The following is a 22,255-nucleotide window of genomic DNA, read 5'->3' on the forward strand; positions in this document are numbered from 1 at the left end:
CAACTTTCCTGCCATTGCTGCCATGGCGGCTGGGGACCGAGAGACAACCATTGCTTGTGTCTTCTCCGGCGCGAATGTCACTTGCCAGCGAGCACCCCACTCCTTTATCACTCGTAGCTGCTGATTGATGGCCTCAGCAGCCCGCCCACTGTCCTGGCGTGGATAGGTATAGGAGAGGGTGCAGTCATCAGCATAGGCCATGACTCCTGGCAGTAGCTGGAGAAGATCATCCACGTAGATATTCCACAGGAGTGGGCCAAGAATTGAACCCTGTGGCACTGATGCCTCCACAGGCAGGGACTCAGATGTTTGCCCGTTGACAACCACCTTGAGGCTTCTGTCCTGCAGGTAATTTCCCAAGAGTCGTAGCAAGCCACCCTGGATGCCTTTAGCACGAAGCTTTTCTAGTAATCCGTTGTGCCATACTTTATCAAAAGCTCCTGCTATGTCCAAAGCAACCACTATAGTGTCCTTGCCGTCGTCGAGGGCGTCCTGCCAATGCCTGGTGAGAAGCATCATTAGGTCGGAGGTTGACCTTCCAGGTCTGAACCCAAACTGTTGGTCTGAGAGGAGGGCATTGTCCTTGAGATGGCTACACACCACCTCTGCCACGACCCTCTCAAACACTTTACCCACCACTGACAACAGGGATATGGGTCTGTAGTTTTTTGGGTCCGTCCTGGAGCTTTTTTTGTGTACGGGAACTACTCGAGCCTCCTTCCACACTGAAGGCCAGACGTTTTCCCGTACACAAGTTGTGAAGACTTGGGTGAGAGGGGCAGCCAGTTCCTGGGAGCATCGCTTCAGCAGGTGCGGGCTGATGTCATCAGGGCCGGTGGCTTTCTGTGTGTCCAGCCCCCGCAATAATCGCTTCACCTGCTGATGCGTCACCTCCACCATGGTGACAGTCTTCTCACATTGCTGGACCAGCTGAGGCGGTGGCTGCTGTGAATTCCCGATCTTCATTTTCTTTCTTTCTCTCTCTCTCTCTCTCTCTCTCTCTCTCTCTCTCTCTCTCTCTCTCTCTCTCTCTCTCTCTCTCTCTCTCTCTCTCTCTCTCTCTCTCTCTCTCTCTCTCTCTCTCTCTCTCTCTCTCTCTCTCTCTCTCTCTCTCTCTCTCTCTCTCTCTCTCTCTCTCTCTCTCTCTCTCTCTCTCTCTCTCTCTCTCTCTCTCTCTCTCTCTCTCTCTCTCTCTCTCTCTCTCTCTCTCTCTCTCTCTCTCTCTCTCTCTCTCTCTCTCTCTCTCTCTCTCTCTCTCTCTCTCTCTCTCTCTCTCTCTCTCTCTCTCTCTCTCTCTCTCTCTCTCTCTCTCTCTCTCTCTCTCTCTCTCTCTAGCTACACCTCCCCATGCACGGACGCTACATGATTCATTACGAGAAATAAAATGAATACGTGATGCATTGTTACTTTTAGCTGAGGATTTTCATTCTGCACTTCGGAATAATAGTGATGTGACTGAAATAGCAGATGGCAGATGAATATTTGATACAGGATTCTGAGCGTTACTACAATACGACTCCAAGGTAAAGATTTGCAAGTCTTTTGTTTCGTACAGTATATAATTCAGTATGTTTTTTTTTTCTCTCTCTCTCTCGTTCTCTCTCTCCTTTAAGACACTGCGGGACTTTGTATTATGTGATATGTGAAATTATACTACGAAAAGAAAGCAAAGCGAGACTCGGTTCTTTTCTTCCTCTTTTCCGTAATGCAGCATCACAGCGGCCTTCGGTACAAAGCAATACATTCGAAACCACCATTTTTATCTTTGCTAACGCGCTACAAACCAAAATACAAGATTTTTTTTTACGGTTAACTCGTTGCACACCAAAATATTATAAAACACTTTCCTCTCTACACAAACACAGCATCGGTAATAAAAGCTGTATAAAACTCTGAGACATGCATTCATTTCCTGGTCTACAAATATACTAACCACTTGAAAGTAAGAAGCTTAAAGAAAACACACACATTTTCATCTGTACTACAAAAACAAGTCTTGGAACGAAAATACAAACAGAAAATCACAACACTTAAGGAAGCAAAGCAGATCATAATTTCACACTAAGGAAATAAATGAGAGACGATAAATGCGAATAGCTGAACTTGAGAAAAAAAAAATAGATCAACAAAGGCTTCATAAATCATAAACAATACCAGAGATACATAAATAAATTCAGTATGAGGTGATTTCAATATGAATGAAACGCTCGCTGTCAGGACGTGTAAACTGAGGAGAGAGAGAGAGAGAGAGAGAGAGAGAGAGAGAGAGAGAGAGAGAGAGAGAGAGAGAGAGAGAGAGAGAGAGAGAGAGAGAGAGAGAGAGAGAGAGAGAGAGAGAGAGAGAGAGAGAGAGAGAGAGAGAGAGAGAGAGAGAGAGAGAGAGAGAGAGAGAGAGAGAGAGAGAGAGAGAGAGAGAGAGAGAGAGAGAGAGAGAGAGAGAGAGAGAGAGAGAGAGAGAGAGAGAGAGAGAGAGAGAGAGAGAGAGAGAGAGAGAGAGAGAGAGAGAGAGAGAGAGAGAGAGAGAGAGAGAGAGAGAGAGAGAGAGAGAGAGAGAGAGAGAGAGAGAGAGAGAGAGAGAGAGAGAGAGAGAGAGAGAGAGAGAGAGAGAGAGAGAGAGAGAGAGAGAGAGAGAGAGAGAGAGAGAGAGAGAGAGAGAGAGAGAGAGAGAGAGAGAGAGAGAGAGAGAGAGAGAGAGAGAGAGAGAGAGAGAGAGAGAGAGAGAGAGAGAGAGAGAGAGAGAGAGAGAGAGAGAGAGAGAGAGAGAGAGAGAGAGAGAGAGAGAGAGAGAGAGAGAGAGATAAAATACGAGTTCTTAAACAATAATCCTCCATTTTAACAGAGGAAAAAACCGAATAAAATAAAAACCCCAAGCTTGTTTAACTCTTTGCCTGCCACGGTTTCTCAAGATTTACGGAAGGCATCAAGTTACTGAATAATCTTCAAAGGTACACTGCATATAAAAGAAGTGATGGTGCAATTCATATGTTTTAATGCCTGTAGTTCAATTTCTGTACAAGAATAAAATAAGCGTTATCAGTAGCGTTCAGGGGTTTAAACTACGCAAAAGGTATCAATCTTATATATCAAATAACTCAAAAAATTGTCTACCTTACTTGGAAAACAAAGTAGGCAAATAAGGTAAGTAAATTACACACAAGACTGAGAAGAGTTTAAGCAATCGACAAAACTTTCTGAAACGATTATATACATTCCCTTCCAAGAGTTTTATTTTTTAGTCGATCAAATACTTACTTAAACACATTAGAAATCTGAAAAAATAATGCAGATAGATATTGATTTCCGTAAATTACACTGAAATTATAAGAAACAAACCGAGAGGAGACTTGAAAATAGACCAAAATTTCTTAAACAACCACAGTCCACAATTTTAAGCCTTCAAAACACTTACCCAATGAATACTATGTAAGCAAATACAAATACTCTTAGATCACATCAAAAGGACAGAATGGTGACAAAAAAAAGAAGACAAAAGGATCAAGAAAGAATTAATACTGTATAAGCAAATAGTGAATTCAATTAGTTACTCCCAAATCAGCAAAAGAAGACCGAAAGGAGAGAAAATAAATTATAAACAAGTACTCTTTCTTTATTCAAATCGATCAATGGTCTGCAAAAAATATTGATTCCATTAAACCTACTCCCAAATCAATAAAATCAGAAAGACAGGAAATTTTAAAACAGGGAAAAACATTAGTAATAAAAAGTCTCCACTAACTTCCAGCGATCAAACCTCGACTACAAAATAACATAAATAGATAATCATATCCAGTCGGCTTATCAGTCTCGAGGTCAGAGTAAATAAACATAATAAAGAGACTCTTAAACACGTACTCTTCGCAAGTTTCATTCCATCAATCGCCCACTAAGAAAATAATGGAAGCAAACAGCAATCGCATTAAATTACTCTCAAATCACGCAGAGCAGAACGGTAAAAATTAAAAAAAAAAAAAAAAAAGTCCTTCAACCACTATTCCCCACACGTTCCATCGCATCAATCGCCCACTAAACGAATCACATCACTCAGAAAACAAGGCTCGCAAAAATGTAATGGTTCCGGTAAATCACCCACAATTTACTATAAACAAACACGGAAGGGATAATGCACCGATAATGAAGTGTAATTTCGCATCGAACTACTACAATCACTACCACTACTGCTACTGCTACTACTACTACTACTACTACTACTACTACTACTACTACTCAAACTTTTGCCGCTACTACTTCCTGTATTGAAATTCACCAACGTATTTACTCCATGCCCCCTCCGACCCCTTCCCAGGCTTAAAGCGGTCTAGGTGGGCGGGATACCAAGCTTCGTACGGGGAGTTAAAATTGTCGAACGAACGGCCAGATATATAACGTCCGCCGCTGATGCCACAGGAAGAGAGAGAGAGAGAGAGAGAGAGAGAGAGAGAGAGAGAGAGAGAGAGAGAGAGAGAGAGAGAGAGAGAGAGAGAGAGAGAGAGAGAGAGAGAGAGAGAGAGAGAGAGAGTAAGGAATAGTTTAGCCCAAGAATGTTTAGTGTTTTTTATCATTATTATTATTATTATTATTATTATTATTATTATTATTATTATTATTATTATTATTATCATTTCTTTCTTTTCTATTATCACCATTATCATTCTTTCTCTCTCTCTCTCTCTCTCTCTCTCTCTCTCTCTCTCTCTCTCTCTCTCTCTCACTCTCTCTTTATGGTCAATTATTATGACTACTACATACTACTATTTCTTTTTTTGTTTTCATTCAAGAGGTTAGTACTAGCGAAGGGCAACAAAAACGTTTAAAAAAAAAGGCCAACTCTCCGGTCAGTTTCCTAACAAGGTCAAGAGAAATGACCAAAAAATAAATGTCTTGAAATCTCCCTCTTAAATGACTTCAGGACATAGGTAAGTAAAATACAGAAACACTACAATTACTGCTACTTCTAGTACTCCCATCATCACTATCATCAATAACAATATTAATGGTAATAGTAATAACAATAATAATAATGATAATAATGATAATAATGATAATAATAATAATAGTAGTAGTAGTAGTAGTAGTAGTAGTAGTAGTAGTAGTAGTAGTAGTAGTAGTAGTAGTAGTAGTAGTAGTAGTAGTAGTAGTAGTAGTAGTGATAAAAATAGTAAAGACAATAATAGTACTGACAAAAATAGAAACAACAAAAACAAAACAAAATAAAAACAACAACAAAAAAAAACAACAACAACAACAACAACAACAACAACAACAACAACAACAACAACAACAACAACAACAACAACAACAACAACAACAACACACCATGTAAATAAAACTCGCACTACTGAACTCATCAAACCTTAACTAACTCCCTTGCGATGTCCAGGAGTGAAAAGTTATTGATATTTTTTAGGAAGGAATACATTACACTCCCCTCTCTCTCTCTCTCTCTCTCTCTCTCTCTCTCTCTCTCTCTCTCTCTCTCTCTCTCTCTCTCTCTCTCTCTCTCTTTGGCGGGCGGCAGAATTTCCATTAGGCCTAGTAAGACAAAAGGCGGAAGGGAAAAGAAAGACAAAATAAGAAGATAAAAAATGAGAAAGAAAAATTCGTAGTGATGTGAGGTTCCTGTTGTTGTTCGAGGAGGAGGAGGAGGAGGAGGAGGAGGAGGAGGAGGAGGAGGAGGAGGAGGAGGAGGAGGAGGAGGAGGAGGAAGAAGGTGAGGAAGAAGTAGAAGAAGAGGTAGAGGAAGAGAAAGAGAAAGAAAGGGAAGACGAAGAGGAAAAAAAACATCACATACCGTATGTAATGTAAGATTTAACTTTCACATTTAACTTCTCTTGCTGACTCTCATCACTCAATCACTGACTGACTGACCGACGAACTGGTGGACTAACTGACAGACTGCCTAACTAAAATAAGTATAAGTATTCAAGCAGCTCTCAGAAATTAATGATAACCTAGCTTGAATAACACACCAAGGCCACCAAGAAAGCCTTTAGTATAGTAAATCAAGATATGAAAGTCTCGGGAACTTACGCGCCACAGTTCACTACTTGTAGACTTTTACACTGGACTGCCGCTCTCAAACCTCCAAGTCATCACATAAGGGGACGTCTCTGTCGCTATTCTATGATGCGTTCATCTTTCTCCTCCTTCAGTTGACAATGAGATGAAGTATTGATAATGTAAATGGTGTTCAATCATGCAAAATAGGGTTTAAAAAGTCTGCTGCATTCGAATGATTTTTCCTACTCCTCCGCCTCTCCTACACATATTTTTTTTTTTTCTTTTCTGCTATTGCTTTTCCTCCTTGTCATCCTACACAACAACAATTGCAGGAAGAAGAACAACAACAACAACAACAAAACAACTAAAACAACAAAACAACAAAAACAACAATAATAATAATAATAATAATAATAATAATAATAATAATAATAATAATAACAATAACAATAATAATAATAATAATAATAATAATAATAATAATAATAATAATAATAATAATAATAATAATAATAATAATAATAATAATAATAATAATAATAATAATAATAATAATGATAATAATAACAACAACAAGAAATATCCGAACAACAACAGCAGCATCCATAACAACAACAACAACAACAACAACAGAAGGAGGAGGACGACGAGGAGGAGGAGGACGACGAGGAGGAGAAGGAGGAGGAAGAGGAGCAGGTGTTTCAAGAGGAGGCTGTATGGTCATTATAAGGCGATGAATGAATAATGATGAGACAGGACGGAAAGGGAAGGTGGGCTATGATGAACGTTAAAATTTAGACTTTGCTATGACATTAATGATGGACGAGGAGGAGGAGGAGGAGGAGGAGGAGGAGGAGGAGGAGGAGGAGGAGGAGGAGGAGGAGGAGGAGGAGGAGGAGGAGGAGGAGGAAAAAACAAAGGACAGTGGGCGATCTAAAATGAAAATAATGTGTTGGTCCTTAAGAGTTTGTGAGACGAGTAAGTAAGTGTCTTAATGGAAGATAAAGGAAGGAAACGTACAGAAATAGGAGGAGAAGAAAGAAGAAAAGGAATGAATAGAAGATGAGGATGACAGAAAGAAAGCCAGACACCCCAGACAGATAGACAGGTAGACAGACAGAGCCAGACAAGCAGACAGGAAAGAGAAAAGAGATATAGCTTATACCTGGAAAAGAAGAAGGAAAACACACAAGAGAGAAAAGTGCAAGGGAAAGAAAATAAAAACCAAGAAATACAAAAAGAACAAGAGAAATAAAAGGCTTAAAAGGAAAAAAATAGGGAAATAAAAGACTAAATGTGTGTGTGTGTGTGTGTGTGTGTGTGTGTGTGTGTGTGTGTGTGTGTGTGTGTGTGTGTGTGTGTGTGTGTGTGTGTGTGTGTGTGTGTGTGTGTGTGTGCCAGACAAACAGTAAACTCTCGATAAATCAAACTGGTGTGAGATAAATGAGACAAATAAATAAATAAACACTGGAGTCCACTAAATATATGAATAAATAAACATTTGTATCCTTAGCAAGTGTTAAGACATTTCATAAAACCAAACATGAAAGAGAAGGAGTAATGAATCAAACAAACATTGAAAATAAAATAAAAAAGTCTGATTTCAGAAAACACAACAAAGACTGGAAACGACTTAGAAACCAACGTACATATTACTTACCCTCTCGCAATCAAAGCAAACCACACCACTAGTAACCCATAAAAGAAATTAATCACACGTAGAGAAAAAGGAGGGTAAAACACGGGAAAAAAAATGTAATCCTGAATAAGATCGAAAAATTAATAAGAATAATGAGGAAATTTCGGAGATGACGAAAAACGAAACACGGGAACAAAATACTATATGTTGACGAAGGAAGAGAAATAAACCCTGTAGCAGGTATCTGTTACCAATTCAAGGGTGAACCTTTAAATTTATCAACAGTTCAACACGCTCTCTTCTCTCTCTCTCTCTCTCTCTCTCTCTCTCTCTCTCTCTCTCTCTCTCTCTCTCTCTCTCTCTCTCTCTCTCTCTCTCTCTCTCTCTCTCTCTCTCTCTGTAAGTTGATGTCACTACTAATTGGGTAGCTAGGTGTGTGTGTGTGTGTGTGTGTGTGTGTGTGTGTGTGTGTGTGTGTGTGTGTGTGTGTGTGTGTGTGTAGTGACCCAATTTCATGACATTTACAGTCTTTCCTTTCGTGATGTGGTCCTCTTCCTCTTCCTCCTCCTCCTCTTCATCTTCCTCCTCCTCCTCCTCCTCCTCCTCCTCCTCCTCCTCCTCCTCCTCCTCCTCCTCCTCCTCCTCCTCCTCCTCCTCCTTCCATCCTTTCTTACCTCCATCCATTCATATTCAGGCTATGTAAATCCACCATCCTTTCCTCTATCTCTCCCTCGTCCTTCCTTACCTCAATATTTTTTTTCTCTCCAGTTTTTCTCATATAATATAATACAAGTTTCCTTCCCCTCTCCTGTAAATAATTCATTCTCTCTCTCTCTCTCTCTCTCTCTCTCTCTCTCTCTCTCTCTCTCTCTCTCTCTCTCTCTCTCTCTCTCTCTCTCTCTCTCTCTCTCTACATCCCTCACTTGCTCCATTATTCTGCCAAATTTTTCTCTCCTCCTCCTTCTTCTTCTTCTTCTTCTCCTCCTCCTCCTCCTCCTCCTCCTCCTCCTCCTCCTCCTCCTCCTCCTCCTCCTCCTCCTCCTCCTCCTCCTCCTCCTCCTCCTCCTCCTCCTCCTCTCCTCCTCCTCCTTCCCCTCGGCCTCCTCTCCCGCCCCTTCCACCTCCTCTTCCTAACAGTACCATATGTATTAATAGATCTAACCGCTAAGACACTTTCTCTCTCTCTCTCTCTCTCTCTCTCTCTCTCTCTCTCTCTCTCTCTCTCTCTCTCTCTCTCTCTCTCTACTACTACTCCTACTACTATTACTACTACTACTACTACTTTTACAACTACCACTACTACAATCACCACCACCACCACCACTACTACCGAAAATGCTACATCTACAACGACAATAAATAATAACACCTACCACGTATCATCATTATCATTATCACCACCACCACCACCACCACTGCTACCTCACGCACGCTTCCGTCTCCTCGTCCCCAGGTACTCCACAGCCCCCACACTGACGACTGGACGTTGCAGGTACGATCCAGCCAGCCACGGGACGCAGGAACTTACACGTGTCAGGTGAACTCAGACCCAAAGATTGTGAGAAACGTTTACCTGAGTGTCACAGGTGAGTTCCGAGCGGGAAGGGATGGGGAGAGGCAGGGAGGGAAAGGAAGGAGGAGGAATAAGTAGCGAGGAAGAAAGTAAGAAGGGATGGAGGAGAAGGTTTAGGAAAGGGAGGGAGGAGGAGGAGGAGAGTGTGTGTGTGTGTGTGTGTGTGTGTGTGTGTGTGTGTGTGTGTGTGTGTGTGTGTGTGTGTGTGTGTGTGTGTGTGTGTGTGTGTGTGTGTGTGTGTGTGTGTGTGTGTGTGTGTTACCATAAAGTTTGTAGAAAATAGCCACCAGTTTCACCATCACGATTGAAAAATAAATAAAAATAAAAAATAAATATATAAAAAAAAAAAAAATTCTGAACGAGAACAAATTGATAAAAAAAAAAAGAAGGAAATTGTGTTCATATAAATCAATCAATGAAAATTACATATCAACGCCATAAAAAATAAACAATGGAAAAATAAAACACATCATGAATCAAAAATGGGAACAAAAATGAAAAAAAAAAAATAACAGGACTAAAAAACAAAACAGGAAGAAAAAAGGAAATTATATTCAGACGCATACAATAATAAAGGTAAGACAACAAAACCATAAAATAAAACAGAGAAAAAAATGACACCAACATTTCATAATATAATACAACAGAAAATACAACGAAAGTATATTACTGTGTTTGTCCTCGTGTGAGTGTGTGTGTGTGTGTGTGTGTGTGTGTGTGTGTGTGTGTGTGTGTGTGTGTGTGTGTGTGTGTGTGTGTGTGTGTGTGTGTGTGTGTGTGTGTCCATTAAGTGTCGTTCGTTCATCAGACAATGGAGCGATAATTATGGGAAAAAATAAATAAAATCAGCGTTACGTATGAGAACACTGAAAATATGTGGGAACGAGAGAGAGAGAGAGAGAGAGAGAGAGAGAGAGAGAGAGAGAGAGAGAGAGAGAGACTTGTTACTCTGATATGAAAGCTCGGGACTCAGGCCTCACAACACACGGACAGAAGCAGCGCCACCAATGCACCACCACGCGTGACACACAAACTCACAAAAAATAAAGATATAGTGTAGTAATACAGTCAATACAATCAACCATCCTACAGCGTTAACTTCCTCTATGTTATGAGCTTCCTGTCATACATAAGCCCAGTAATCTGTTGCTTCCTTTGCTTACAGATCAGTCGTCAGGTTTTTCAAGGATACCGTTAGCACTGCAGAGGGCGTGACACTGAGGGAGATACGTGAATGAGCAGCGCTGAACACACACAAACACACGCGAACTATAGTATTCATTGTTCAGTCTTACCATCAATTACGAGTTGAGAAGAAAGGGAGTGAATTAATGCATAGGGATGAGCAGTGGTCTTAAAAACTGTATTATATTATACAGGTACTGCATGTTGGATTAGTGCAGGTTATTTTATATGATTATGTCTTGCAGTGTTTTGTCTTTTTCTTATGTAGGATGGGCACTTGCCAGGAACAAACACAACGAAAAAATTCCCATGAAGTACCGGTCCTCATATAAAATCAAAAGCGTCAGTTTCTATAATATACTTATTGATTACATATAATTATATACATAAGGAAAGATGCAGAAATACAGTGGTGAATATGTCAGATTAATCCTTTGACTATCATGGCCTCTCATACTAAATAATGTTTTGTTCAAGTTTAAAGTATAATTTCTACAAATCCCTGACATCAATGGAGTTCCGGAAGAGTTTAAACTGTTAGTGTCTACGGTGTTATTGATATCATGTAAAATCGTCATGTTTTATTCAAATCTTATCAGATATATAAGGTTATAATGAGGATCAAGTTTATTGTATAGTTTCAAAAGCGATCAGTAACAACATAAGAATAACTGAGCGTTTTAAAAATGTTGGTGTCTATGACTTTATTTTTACTTCAGATCTTCACAAATTAAATCAAATGTAATTTAAGTTGAGAGTATGACTTTGAAAAAGATAACAACTGTAGCATAAGAGTTACTGAGCATTTTAAAGATTCCATTGTTTTAAGTGTCTACGATCTTATTAACGTAAAATAAAATATAAAACCGTCAAGGATAACTACACTCTTTTTAAACTAAATGAAATGTTAAAGTCTGAAGTACAGGAATTTTCAAGCATTACTGACATTTCAATTATCAAGAAATTTAAGATATTCGATGCCTAGTTCCATTTCTATTAAGTAAAATCGCCAAGCTTAACTACGTACTATCAAACAAGTATCACGTTATCATTCGCTGTCAGAATATTGATAAGCGGGGGACCAGGACTTTATCATGCACTGGTATGCCTCCACGCTACGCTGCTCGGCCCTCTCATGGAATGGTCTCGGATGGAAGCGAGTGGTACATGTCGGTTATCTGATTACGGAGCTGTGAATTCTTGTAGGTGTTGTGAGGTTAAATGAACACAGCTTACAACTAAAGACTTTACATTTTCACTGCTAGACAATGTATTCTTCATAATCACTCACAACTTTTCTGGAAGGTTATTTGTTGTGTTATAGTTTCTTCTTCTCTATCACAAAATTAACTTCCTACTCTGTCTTTCCTTTTCGTTAATCGAGTGCAAGCAAACAATTCCAGTCTTCTGAATATTAGCAAAGACGAACATAGAAGAGGGGCTAGAATGCTACTGGAGGTTAAGAACATCAAACCAAACATCAAAACACATTAATAGTGATTGAAAAATGTGTACAAGTGGGAGAAAAAAAATGATAACTAGAGAATTGAATAAATAATGCTACCAATATTATGTCACATCCAATCTCAATACTTCAATACGTACTTTTCCCATGCGCTCGCTGAATGTTGCATGATATCACATTCAGTCGGATTAATTCACTTTCATACGAGATGCGGTGTGTCATAATCAATATGTGCTGAATCAATAACACTTCAAATCAGAGGCTACATGAAATAATAAATAGGATACAAACACTCTCAATAAATGACAAGATACACCTATTTCCAGTTCATGCAAGAAAAGTATTGCATAATAAAAATCAATTCGATGACTCAATTTTGACCCTCCCCCTCCAATTCAGTGTTAATCTCGGCACTTTTTCCGCTTAACATATCAGAACATATCAGCAATGGAAAGGAGTGTGATGGTGGAGTGGAGAGCTGTGGTGGTCGCCAGTTGAGCCTTCGGATGATACTGGAATGGTTGTTGAAGTGAGCTTGAAAAATTTTGTCATTGCTGTTCGGCAGAATTTTACTTTTGAACTTACATTTCCTTTGCAAAAAATTGGGATAGTTCTTAACCCCTTCAGTACCATGACGCGTTTCCATATACATTTTGCTTGTTATATTGTGATTTTACACAACTTCAGAAACTTATATGGAGGATTAAAATAGTGAAGACTTAGGCAATTAATCTTCTGACCTCTATAGACCCTTACTGATGTCAATGAAATGGTCTAATCGTAAACAAATCTCAAAGTAAAAATGTCTCCCAGTACTGAAGGGGCTAATGCCTCGAGTGAAGTGTTGCCTCGGCTCAAAGCTGAGGTTCATATCTACCACCGCCTGTAATAAATTCTTAATTAACTTACATTACCTCATTAACGTGAGAATACCTAACACAATGAATGACATAATGATAGTTCGCGTATAACAAGACCTATGTGTATTCAACTGGACACAATACGAGCTTAGGAAACTACACAGTGTTACGTAGAAAATTCAGCTGGAATTTTTCCTCTGCCACTCTCCGCACACACTAAAAAGAACGGACCAACGGCGGAAGATGAGAGCCTGGCGAGTATTCAATGAGCATTATTGGTTGAAACTCCGCTGACATCATGGCCAATATCATTATTAAATCAAATGACGATTATTACAATTAGACTTTTCTTTTTTACCTACTATTTTTTTTTTTTTTTTTTTTTACTTCACCGATCACAAAATTAAGCCTGGATATTTAGATACCTTCAAATATAAATGTACAGACTCACTGGCACAGGCAATGATATATCGAAAACGAAAAGCAACTTAAATCAGTTTCGTGGAAAAGGTAACTAACGTCATACGGCAACTGTAAGTAGCTGGTTAGGGAAAATTCATATCACATTCTTCCCAAACATTAGCAAAGGAAAACCAGAGTGCACGTCCTGAAAGCCATCCCATAACACTCCTCCATACCCTTTGGAATACGTAACAATGAAGATGGTATAGTAAACTAACTAGATATATTACAGTACACATATGTGGTAGATAAATCGTTACAGAGACAAAGAATATGAATAAATCCATGGTGCATTACATATCTATGAATGAAGCTGTCTTCCTGCATTATGTGGCTATATATTCAAATTAATTGACTGGGAATTTATGAGTTTATTCGTTTAAACTAATTTAAATTGTGACTTTCCTCTCGTTAATAGTTGTTATAATTAGGTGATTTAAAGCATCTGGCTGATTGCGATACACATCCGCCAGTACAGTCCCAGCCAGCACTTCATTAACTTGCTACACTCACCTCCGCTGCGTTGCGCGTTTTCTTTTGACCTTGATTCCTCTGATCTACTGCGACTGGCAATGGTAAGGACTCTCGGAGTATCAGAGAACTCAAGAAAGAGAGGATGCAATACACGGTGGCCGTGAGACTTGGTGAGCACGGCGGGGAATCGATTTCTGACAAAGACCGATCATGGAAAGATGTTCATGGTGCTGGCACAGCGCGGGAGCAGGTGAACTGGTTATCCCGAGACTGCTTTCCTGCTGAGAGACAGTGATGTTTGAATAACGACTGAACTTGAATATCTATGAGTCAAAACCTCTGACAGAAAGAATTAGAGAGAAGAAATACAATGGAAATTCTAAATCTTGAAGAATATTCACGTTTTTATTCTGGTTTCTTTCACTGACAGTGAATCACAGAACAAAATTAATACCGATAGTCAAGAGTTCACAGCACTGCTACATCACCCACGACATGTACAATTACTATTGGAGCTGTACAGGCACGTTATGAAATAGGAAGACTCAAGAACAGGCATGACAACGTGTGCTTTTCAACTTCACATATCAAAATGCATTGCAATTTTCACAATATTTTCATATCAGCGTGTAAATCACATTAGTATTTGTAATATTCTCAACCTGAAGCAGTGTGTTGTTCCAGGTCATAGTGGTGCTGCTCCATAGTCTGGCTGTAACTGTTTTACATTTCTTGCTTTTGCCATTCATAATATTAACGTATCTGTGCTCATGGCTATTAATCACACCAGTGTGTGTGTGTGTGTGTGTGTGTGTGTGTGTGTGTGTGTGTGTGTGTGTGTGTGTGTGTGTGTGTGTGTGTGTGTGTGTGTGTGTGTGTGTGTGTTTGCAGTTCGCAAAACAACATATTTTTTAACAAATTCGCCCAAAAACATGTATAAACACACACACACACACACACACACACACACACACACACACACACACACACACACACACACACACACACAAAGGTCTATCGTTAAATTTGAAGATACAAGAGTAGAAAAGCCAATGAAACAAAGGAGAGAAACAGGAAGGAAAGAAACATACGTAAAGTCAGAGAGAGCTTAAAAGAAAATCCTTCGGCCACATTTTCTGACATACTCCTCCTCCTCCTCCTCCTCCTGCTCCTGCTCCTCCTCCTCCTCCTCCTCCTCCTCCTCCTCCTCCTCCTCCTCCTCCTCCTCCTTCTGCTCCCTAGGCATGTTCGTCCTCCTGAGAATGCAAAGTGTTCCGGAAAGGAGGAAGAGGAGGAGGAGGAGGAGGAGGAGGAGGAGGAGGAGGAGGAGGAGGAGGAGGAGGAGGAGGAGGAGGAGGAGGAGGAGGAGGAGGAGGAGGAGGAGGAGGAGGAGAAGGAGAAGGAGGAGAAGGAGAAGGAGGAGGAGGAGGAGGAGGAGGAGGAGAAAAGAAAAGAAAAGAAAAGAAAAGAAAAGAAAAGAGAAGAAGAAGAAGAAGAAGAAGAAGAAGAAAACTCTAATATAATGCTAAATGAACAATAGGAGATGAAGAAGAAAGAAAAGAAGGAGGAGGAGGAGGAGGAGGAGGAGGAGGAGGAGGAGGAGGAGGAGAAGGAGAAGGAGAAGAAGAAGAAGAAGAAGAAGAAGGAGAAGAAGAAGAAGAAGAAGAAGAAGAAGAAGAAGAAGAAATGGAAAAATCTAAAATACTACTAAATGAAAAAAATTGGAGATGGATAAGAAAGAAAAAGAGGAGGAGGAGGAGGAGGAGGAGGAGGAGGAGAAGGAGGAGGAGGAGGAGGAGGAGGAGGAGGAGGAGGAGGAGGACAACGACGCCGACGACGAATGAGAATAACTGGATTGTTGTCTGTCTTTTGGAAGAAAGATTTTAGTTGAAATTTGGAAGCGAAAGAATTTTGAATTGTTTTGAATATAAGAGAGAGAGAGAGAGAGAGAGAGAGAGAGAGAGAGAGAGAGAGAGAGAGAGAGAGAGAGAGAGAGAGAGAGAGAGAGAGAGAGAGAGAGAGAGAGAGAGAGAGAGAGAGAGAGAGAGAGAGAGAGAGAGAGAGAGAGAGAGAGAGAGAGAGAGAGAAATATACATACAGACAGACAGACAGACCGATAGAATATGAGTCATTTTCCTTCATTGGGTTGGTTTCACAATAAAGAAAATAAAGAAAATGACGAGATAAGCAAAAAAGTGGAGGGAGAAAATAAAGCCTTGGAAAAGTCATAAAGAACCAAAAGAAGAAAAAGAGAGAGAGAGAGAAAAAAGAGGAAAAAAATGGACAAGAAAAAAAAAAGGAATAGAATACCAAATGAAACCCAAAGATCTGAAGAGACGAAAAGATTTTTTTTCCTTTATGTCTCTTCCTTGTTGTTGTTGTTGTTGTTGTTGTTGTTGTTGTTGTTGTTGTTGTTGATGTTGTTTGTGTTCCTTTTCGTTGCTGTTGTTGTTGTTGTTGTAATGTATGTACTGAATAATAAAAGTAATAATAATAATGATAATAATAATAATAATAATAATAATAATAATAATAATAATAATAATAATAATAATAATAATAATAATAATAATGATAATAATAAAAATAAGAAGAAGAAAAGAAGAAGAAGAAGAAGAAGAAGAAGAAGAAGAAGAGGAAGAAAAGAAGAAAAGAAGAAAGTGAAGAAGATGAACAACAACAACAACAACAACAACAACAACAAAAGAGAAGAAGAAGAAGAAGAAAAACAAGAAGAAGAAGAAGAAGAAGAAGAAGAAGAAAACAGTAAAATGAAAAATAAGAGATGAGCAAGACAGAAGAGAAGGAGGAGAAGGAGGAGAAGGAAAAGGAGGAGAAGGAGAATGAGAAGGAGAAGGAGAAGGAGAAGGAGAAGGAGAAGGAAAAGGAAAAGGAAAAGAAAAAGTAAAAGGAGAAGGAAAATGAGAAGCAAAAGAAGGATAAGACAGAGAAGGAGGAGGAGGAGAGAAGTAGGAGAAGGAAAAGGAGAACGTTTTGCAATAATGATACAGCTTGCCTATGAAAGTTAACATCATTAGAAAGAGCAGCGAGGATGATAGAATGACTCATATAAAGGAAACTTGGACACACCTGGTGAAAAAGGTGGTGAAAATCTGGTAAATTTGGTATTCCATTGTGGCACGCCACAGGGGAGCCGGCGAAGCAGCGAGGCGTCGAAGCTGCAGCTCAGGGGCGCCTCTTGGCCTTGGGAGGGCTTGAGTAGTTACTACTTAAGGAGGCGGGAGGGCAAAAGGGAAGAAGCAGAACGCACCTACTGTGAAAGTCTTGCCTAAAATGTTGTTGTTTTGGGATAAAATGAAAAATAAATATAAAAAAAACATTAGATATAATACTGTTGTTATTTTCAATTATGAAAGATTGATGGAGTATGGGAAGTAACAGTAAGAGGAAGCAGGGGCCACTACTCTTACCAGAATTTTTTAGTCATGAAACAAAAACAAAATTATAACAATCTTAATACCCCCAGTAAAAAAATATTCGACAAAGTAAATAAACATGAAGACTGAAGCGCAAAACTCAATGGTGAGGAAAGAAAGTAGCAGAAATATAAGAACGGGATCATTCATTTACTAACGTACAAAGCCAACTTCCTAAGAAAATATGAAACAACCGAGTGGAGATGAGACTCGTACATCATCAGTATTCCATATCAAATGTCACCCATCCATTATAATGACTCGCAGACCACCACCCAGCGACAGTCAAAATTCAAAGTACGGTAGAAATAAACACACACACACACACACACACACACACACACACACACACACACACACACACACGAAAAGAATCAAATAACAGGTTACTTCCCCTTTCCTAGGCTACACAAACATCTAAGAGACTATCGTACAAAAACAGGAGCGTCTGGAAATTTATCAATGACTATTGGGAAAAATTTGTCCAGCTGTTAAAAAAGGAAAAGAAATGAATAAGAATACGACCGTAGACATAATTATTCCATGCCACGCTGACTTCATCGCACAGGGAGACAAATTAACTACCTGCTTTATCTTCAGAGGTCAATAACACAACATTAACTAAAAAAAAAATACCTAATAATGAAAATAAAGTCCCAGATTATCAGTCATTGAAAGAGAAGCTTCCTTTATTCCTTTTTTTTTCAATTTCTACCATACAGGTATATATAAAACGAGCTACTATATTTTCAGACGTCAACAACACCAGTAGGTAATATTGACAAAAAAAGAATGCGTTTCAGATTCTCACCTATTGAAAGAGTTTTTATTTCTAATTCTTTTCTTTTTTTTTTTATTGCTACTATCAGATTACTGATTTCCCTTTTCTTTTTCCCGTTTTCTCTGACAGATAAGCGTTACCTCGACGGGAGACTGTACAAAATACCACCAGGAGCCGGAGACCAAGGTAAGGTTCTCTCTCTCTCTCTCTCTCTCTCTCTCTCTCTCTCTCTCTCTCTCTCTCTCTCTAAATATTCATTCAAGAGTCTCATTTCTTCTGTTTCTCTTCCTTTACCCCTCATTATTTTTCTCTGCTGATCTCTCTCTCTCTCTCTCTCTCTCTCTCTCTCTCTCTCTCTCTCTCTCTCTCTCTCTCTCTCTCTCTCTCTCTCTCTCTCTCTCTCTCTCTCTCCTTTCTCGAGCACCATTTCTTTCTTTAGTCACCGCCACGATATAAAATGAAGATTTATATTTCTGTTACTCCCACAAGTCTATAAATATTACTTTCCACATAATTAAGGAAAGAAAAAGTTTTATGAGTTTTTCTTTCTTTTTTTCTCTCTCCCCCTCACTAACTATTCTTTTTCTCTCCTTATTTGTTTCCCATTTTTTTTTTCTTTCGTTGTCTACTTGTATTTGTACGTATTTTTATGGGAAGACGTAAACATCGAGGGAAAAATTAGGCACTGTTCTAATTTTCAAAAATAGTGAGCGATTTGGTATAGACAGTATTATGAAGAATATATTGATAAAAAAAACAATAAACGTTAAGTGTTTTCTGTCTCTCTCAAGCGACAGAAAAATAATAATAATAATAATAATAATAATAATAATAATAATAATAATAATAATAATAATAATAATAATAATGTATAAAAAATGTTATGCAGTGCAGTAATTTGGTCCCAGAAATTGTAATATACTCATCAAAATATTTACCGTTGTATTTATATTCTTTTTTTTTTCTTTTTACATTAAGGAATATTATGACGAAAACGTAGGAAATTCTCTCTCTCTCTCTCTCTCTCTCTCTCTCTCTCTCTCTCTCTCTCTCTCTCTCTCTCTCTCTCTCTCTCTCTCTCTCTCTGAAACAAACAAACAAAACAAAGAAATATCAGGCTCAACATATTAGCACCAGTACACTAGGTCGCTTTGTTTCGGTCTCATCCCGGAGCCATCAATCTTGTGTGTGTGTGTGTGTGTGTGTGTGTGTGTGTGTGTGTGTGTGTGTGTGTGTGTGTGTGTGTGTGTGTGTGTGTGTGTGTGTGTGTGTGTGTGTGTGTGTGTGTGTGTGTGTGTGTTGTATACAGGGTCTGTGCTACATTCGTGTGGTTCTTTCTAGGTATATACATTTGTTATCTCTCTCTCTCTCTCTCTCTCTCTCTCTCTCTCTCTCTCTCTCTCTCTCTGATTGATATTGTAAATCATCACAACAACTATCGTCTTTTATTCTATGGTGTGTGTGTGTGTGTGTGTGTGTGTGTGTGTGTGTGTGTGTGTGTGTGTGTGTGTGTGTGTGTGTGTGTGTGTGTGTGTGTGTGTGTGTGTGTGTGTGTGTGTGTGTGTGTGTTCACACACACACACACACACACACACACACACACACACACACACACACTCTAACTAGCTAATTAATTAACTAACTAATTATCTTACTAACTATGTATATAATTATATTCATACAATCAATCATACATAATTGCGCAAAGCCCACTCTGGTGTACATAGATGCAAGTACAAGAGTATAGTGAAACCCTTGCTGACGTACACAACTGGATACACATAGGAAGAGAATGTGTTTTGATTCTCTACTTCGACATAGTGCAGAGAGAGAGAGAGAGAGAGAGAGAGAGAGAGAGAGAGAGAGAGAGAGAGAGAGAGAGAGAGAGAGAGAGAGAGAGAGAGAGAGAGAGAGAGAGAGAGAGAGAGAGAAATATAGTACCTACTGTCAAGATTAGTAACAAGACAAATGAAGACAAACGAAGAACAAAAAAAAATAAAAGAAGAGCAACACGAATGAAGTAAAAATCAAATAAATAGATAAACGAGAAGTAACACCGAGGGAAAGAGAAAAGAGAAAGGAGTGTACAGAAATATAAGTAAATGAAACGCAAAGCTCGGATGAACAGGAAAGAGAAAAAAAGACCATGAATTAATAAAGAAAAAGAAAAGAAAGAAAGAAATGAGCATGCCAGTAATTAGTTCCGTAGCCACCCTTGTTAGATCATTTACCCTCCATAATATTTTAGTCCTCGTTAAATTTTCTCCTCCCGTTTTCTGTTGATCCTTTCATGGCTACTTTATCATACGTTTCCTCAATAATAAATCACTTCCAGACATTTCAATTAATAATATAATCATGAGTAAGATTAAAAAAATAACTATTCAACTTTATTTTTTTTTTCTTATCTCATTAGTGATACTTTACCCTCCAGAATATTTCAGTCACCGTCTTATTTTCTCGTCCCGTTTTCTGTTGATCCTTCCACGGCTACTTCATCATTCGTTTCCTTAATCACAAATAACTTTCAGACATTTCATCTAATAATATAATCATGAAAAGATAAAATAAAATTATCCTTTATTCTTTTCTTTTACCATTAGTGCTTGGAAACGTTAAAAGTATAACCATGCATAGAAAAATGTCAATGTCTTATCTCAAAGCCCACTCGCTAGGAAACCGTTGCCCTGAGTGAGGAAGCCCAACCTACACTCGGCCCGTGGACAGGATTCGGACCCGTGCGCTTGGAGACACCCAAAGCACACATGGTTCCACTGTACCACGGCGGACAGTGAGTTTCCTTAAGTCACAAAACAGTCTTAGACCTCTTCCATCCACCATCCATCTCTCTGACTCTATAATATTATCACCTTGGATAGAAGACGCAATAACCCGCGCCTTTTCTTTTCTCGTCGGTGCTTTGATCTTTTATTTATTTATTTTTTTTATTGATATTGGTGTAGTGAAGTGATATATGTCGCAGAGAGAGAGAGAGAGAGAGAGAGAGAGAGAGAGAGAGAGAGAGAGAGAGAGAGAGAGAGAGAGAGAGAATGATTGGCAAGGTAATGGCTGCTATAGTACACTACAAGGTCATTTTTCTCCATCTAGTGACGTCACACCTTGTCAAAAACGTGCCTTAAAACTGAAGCCCGCCTTAATCTTGCCTCTTGTCGGTAATGAAGGCAAAGTAATTACAGCAATTTTTTTTTTCTCTTTTATATTTCACTTTCCTGGACAATTACGTAACCCAACCCTTATCGTGTCCATTAAATAAAAAAAAACTCATGTGTAAAAAAAAGAGAAAGAATATTTGAATCATTCCACTAATTAGCAAGTTTCCTTTACATCCTGACACCTGATTGGCTAACTAATATTGGATAAGCCCCGCCTCCACACCCAACACAGAGAGACGTGATTGGAGGGTTATTTAAGAGCGGCACTGCCATTGGCTAGTGACCGCTGGGAGGAAGAAAGGGAGTCTGGTATATAGATCGAGTGACTCAGACGTAGTTGACACGGAGCAAAAGTGATATAAAAGAGAGAGAAGAGCTGGATAGTAAGAAATACGAGAGAGAAAAGAAAGACAGGGAAGGTCAGAGGGTGGAGAGAAAGGCAAAAAAACGACATCTGATGCAGCTAAGAGGAAAGGAGGGAGGGAATAAGAGGAGGTGATGTGAAGGGTGTAGGAAGGATAGTGAAAGGAAGGCTTCGAGGAAGGAGGCAGGGAGAGAGGAAGTTTGAAGGACAGGAAGAAGAGGGAGGAAGGTAGGGCGTCAAGGAGAGAGGGAGAGAGAGAGAGAGAGAGAGAGAGAGAGAGAGAGAGAGAGAGAGAGAGAGAGAGAGAGAGAGAGAGAGAGAGAGAGAGAGAGAGAGAGAGCAAACGAGGTTAACTAACTTACTAAACGGAGGGATTTTTGGGGTCATGTTTTTCGTCACATTTTTAGCCCCGCACACAGGGCACCACAAAACAGCTGTCACCACCACAAGGAGACATCATCACAACAAAGCAGCCTCCTCCTCCTCTGCCTCTTCCAACTCCTGCCATCACCAAGCAAAAGAACGACTGTGGTAAAAACCTTCCACACCCGCTTGAGATGCATGATGGGCTGACTGACTGACTGTCGGCCTGTCTGAGTGACTGACTTGTACATAGACGGGCGGATAGGCGAATGGACTGGCTGACTGATTGACTTACTGACCAACTGATGGACTGACTCACTAACTGAACGACTGACTGACTAACTGACTGAGTAACTGAACAACTGACTGCCGCCTGTGCTGAGGCCCTGCGACGAATCAGCGGCGGAGTCCCGTCACTAACTCGCTACTCATTCTGGCTGCTCTGGATGCCGCCATAAAGACCACAAAGGACACAGTGTCAG

At 39.5% G+C, this 22,255-nt stretch overlaps 1 protein-coding gene across 1 annotated transcript in view; it reads left to right on the top strand.

Annotated features, from left to right (window-relative positions):
• LOC123518175 (protein sax-3-like) overlaps positions 1–22,255 on the top strand; it is a 47,324-nt gene that overhangs the window by 12,922 nt on the left and 12,147 nt on the right. Inside the window, exons 4-5 of the mRNA XM_045278863.1 lie at positions 9,090–9,222; positions 18,003–18,059. Of these exons, the coding sequence (XP_045134798.1) occupies positions 9,090–9,222; positions 18,003–18,059 (190 nt within the window). The remainder of the gene's footprint in view (positions 1–9,089; positions 9,223–18,002; positions 18,060–22,255) is intronic.

This window comes from Portunus trituberculatus, chromosome 43 (assembly GCF_017591435.1).
Source record: "Portunus trituberculatus isolate SZX2019 chromosome 43, ASM1759143v1, whole genome shotgun sequence".
Taxonomy (NCBI): domain Eukaryota; kingdom Metazoa; phylum Arthropoda; class Malacostraca; order Decapoda; family Portunidae; genus Portunus; species Portunus trituberculatus.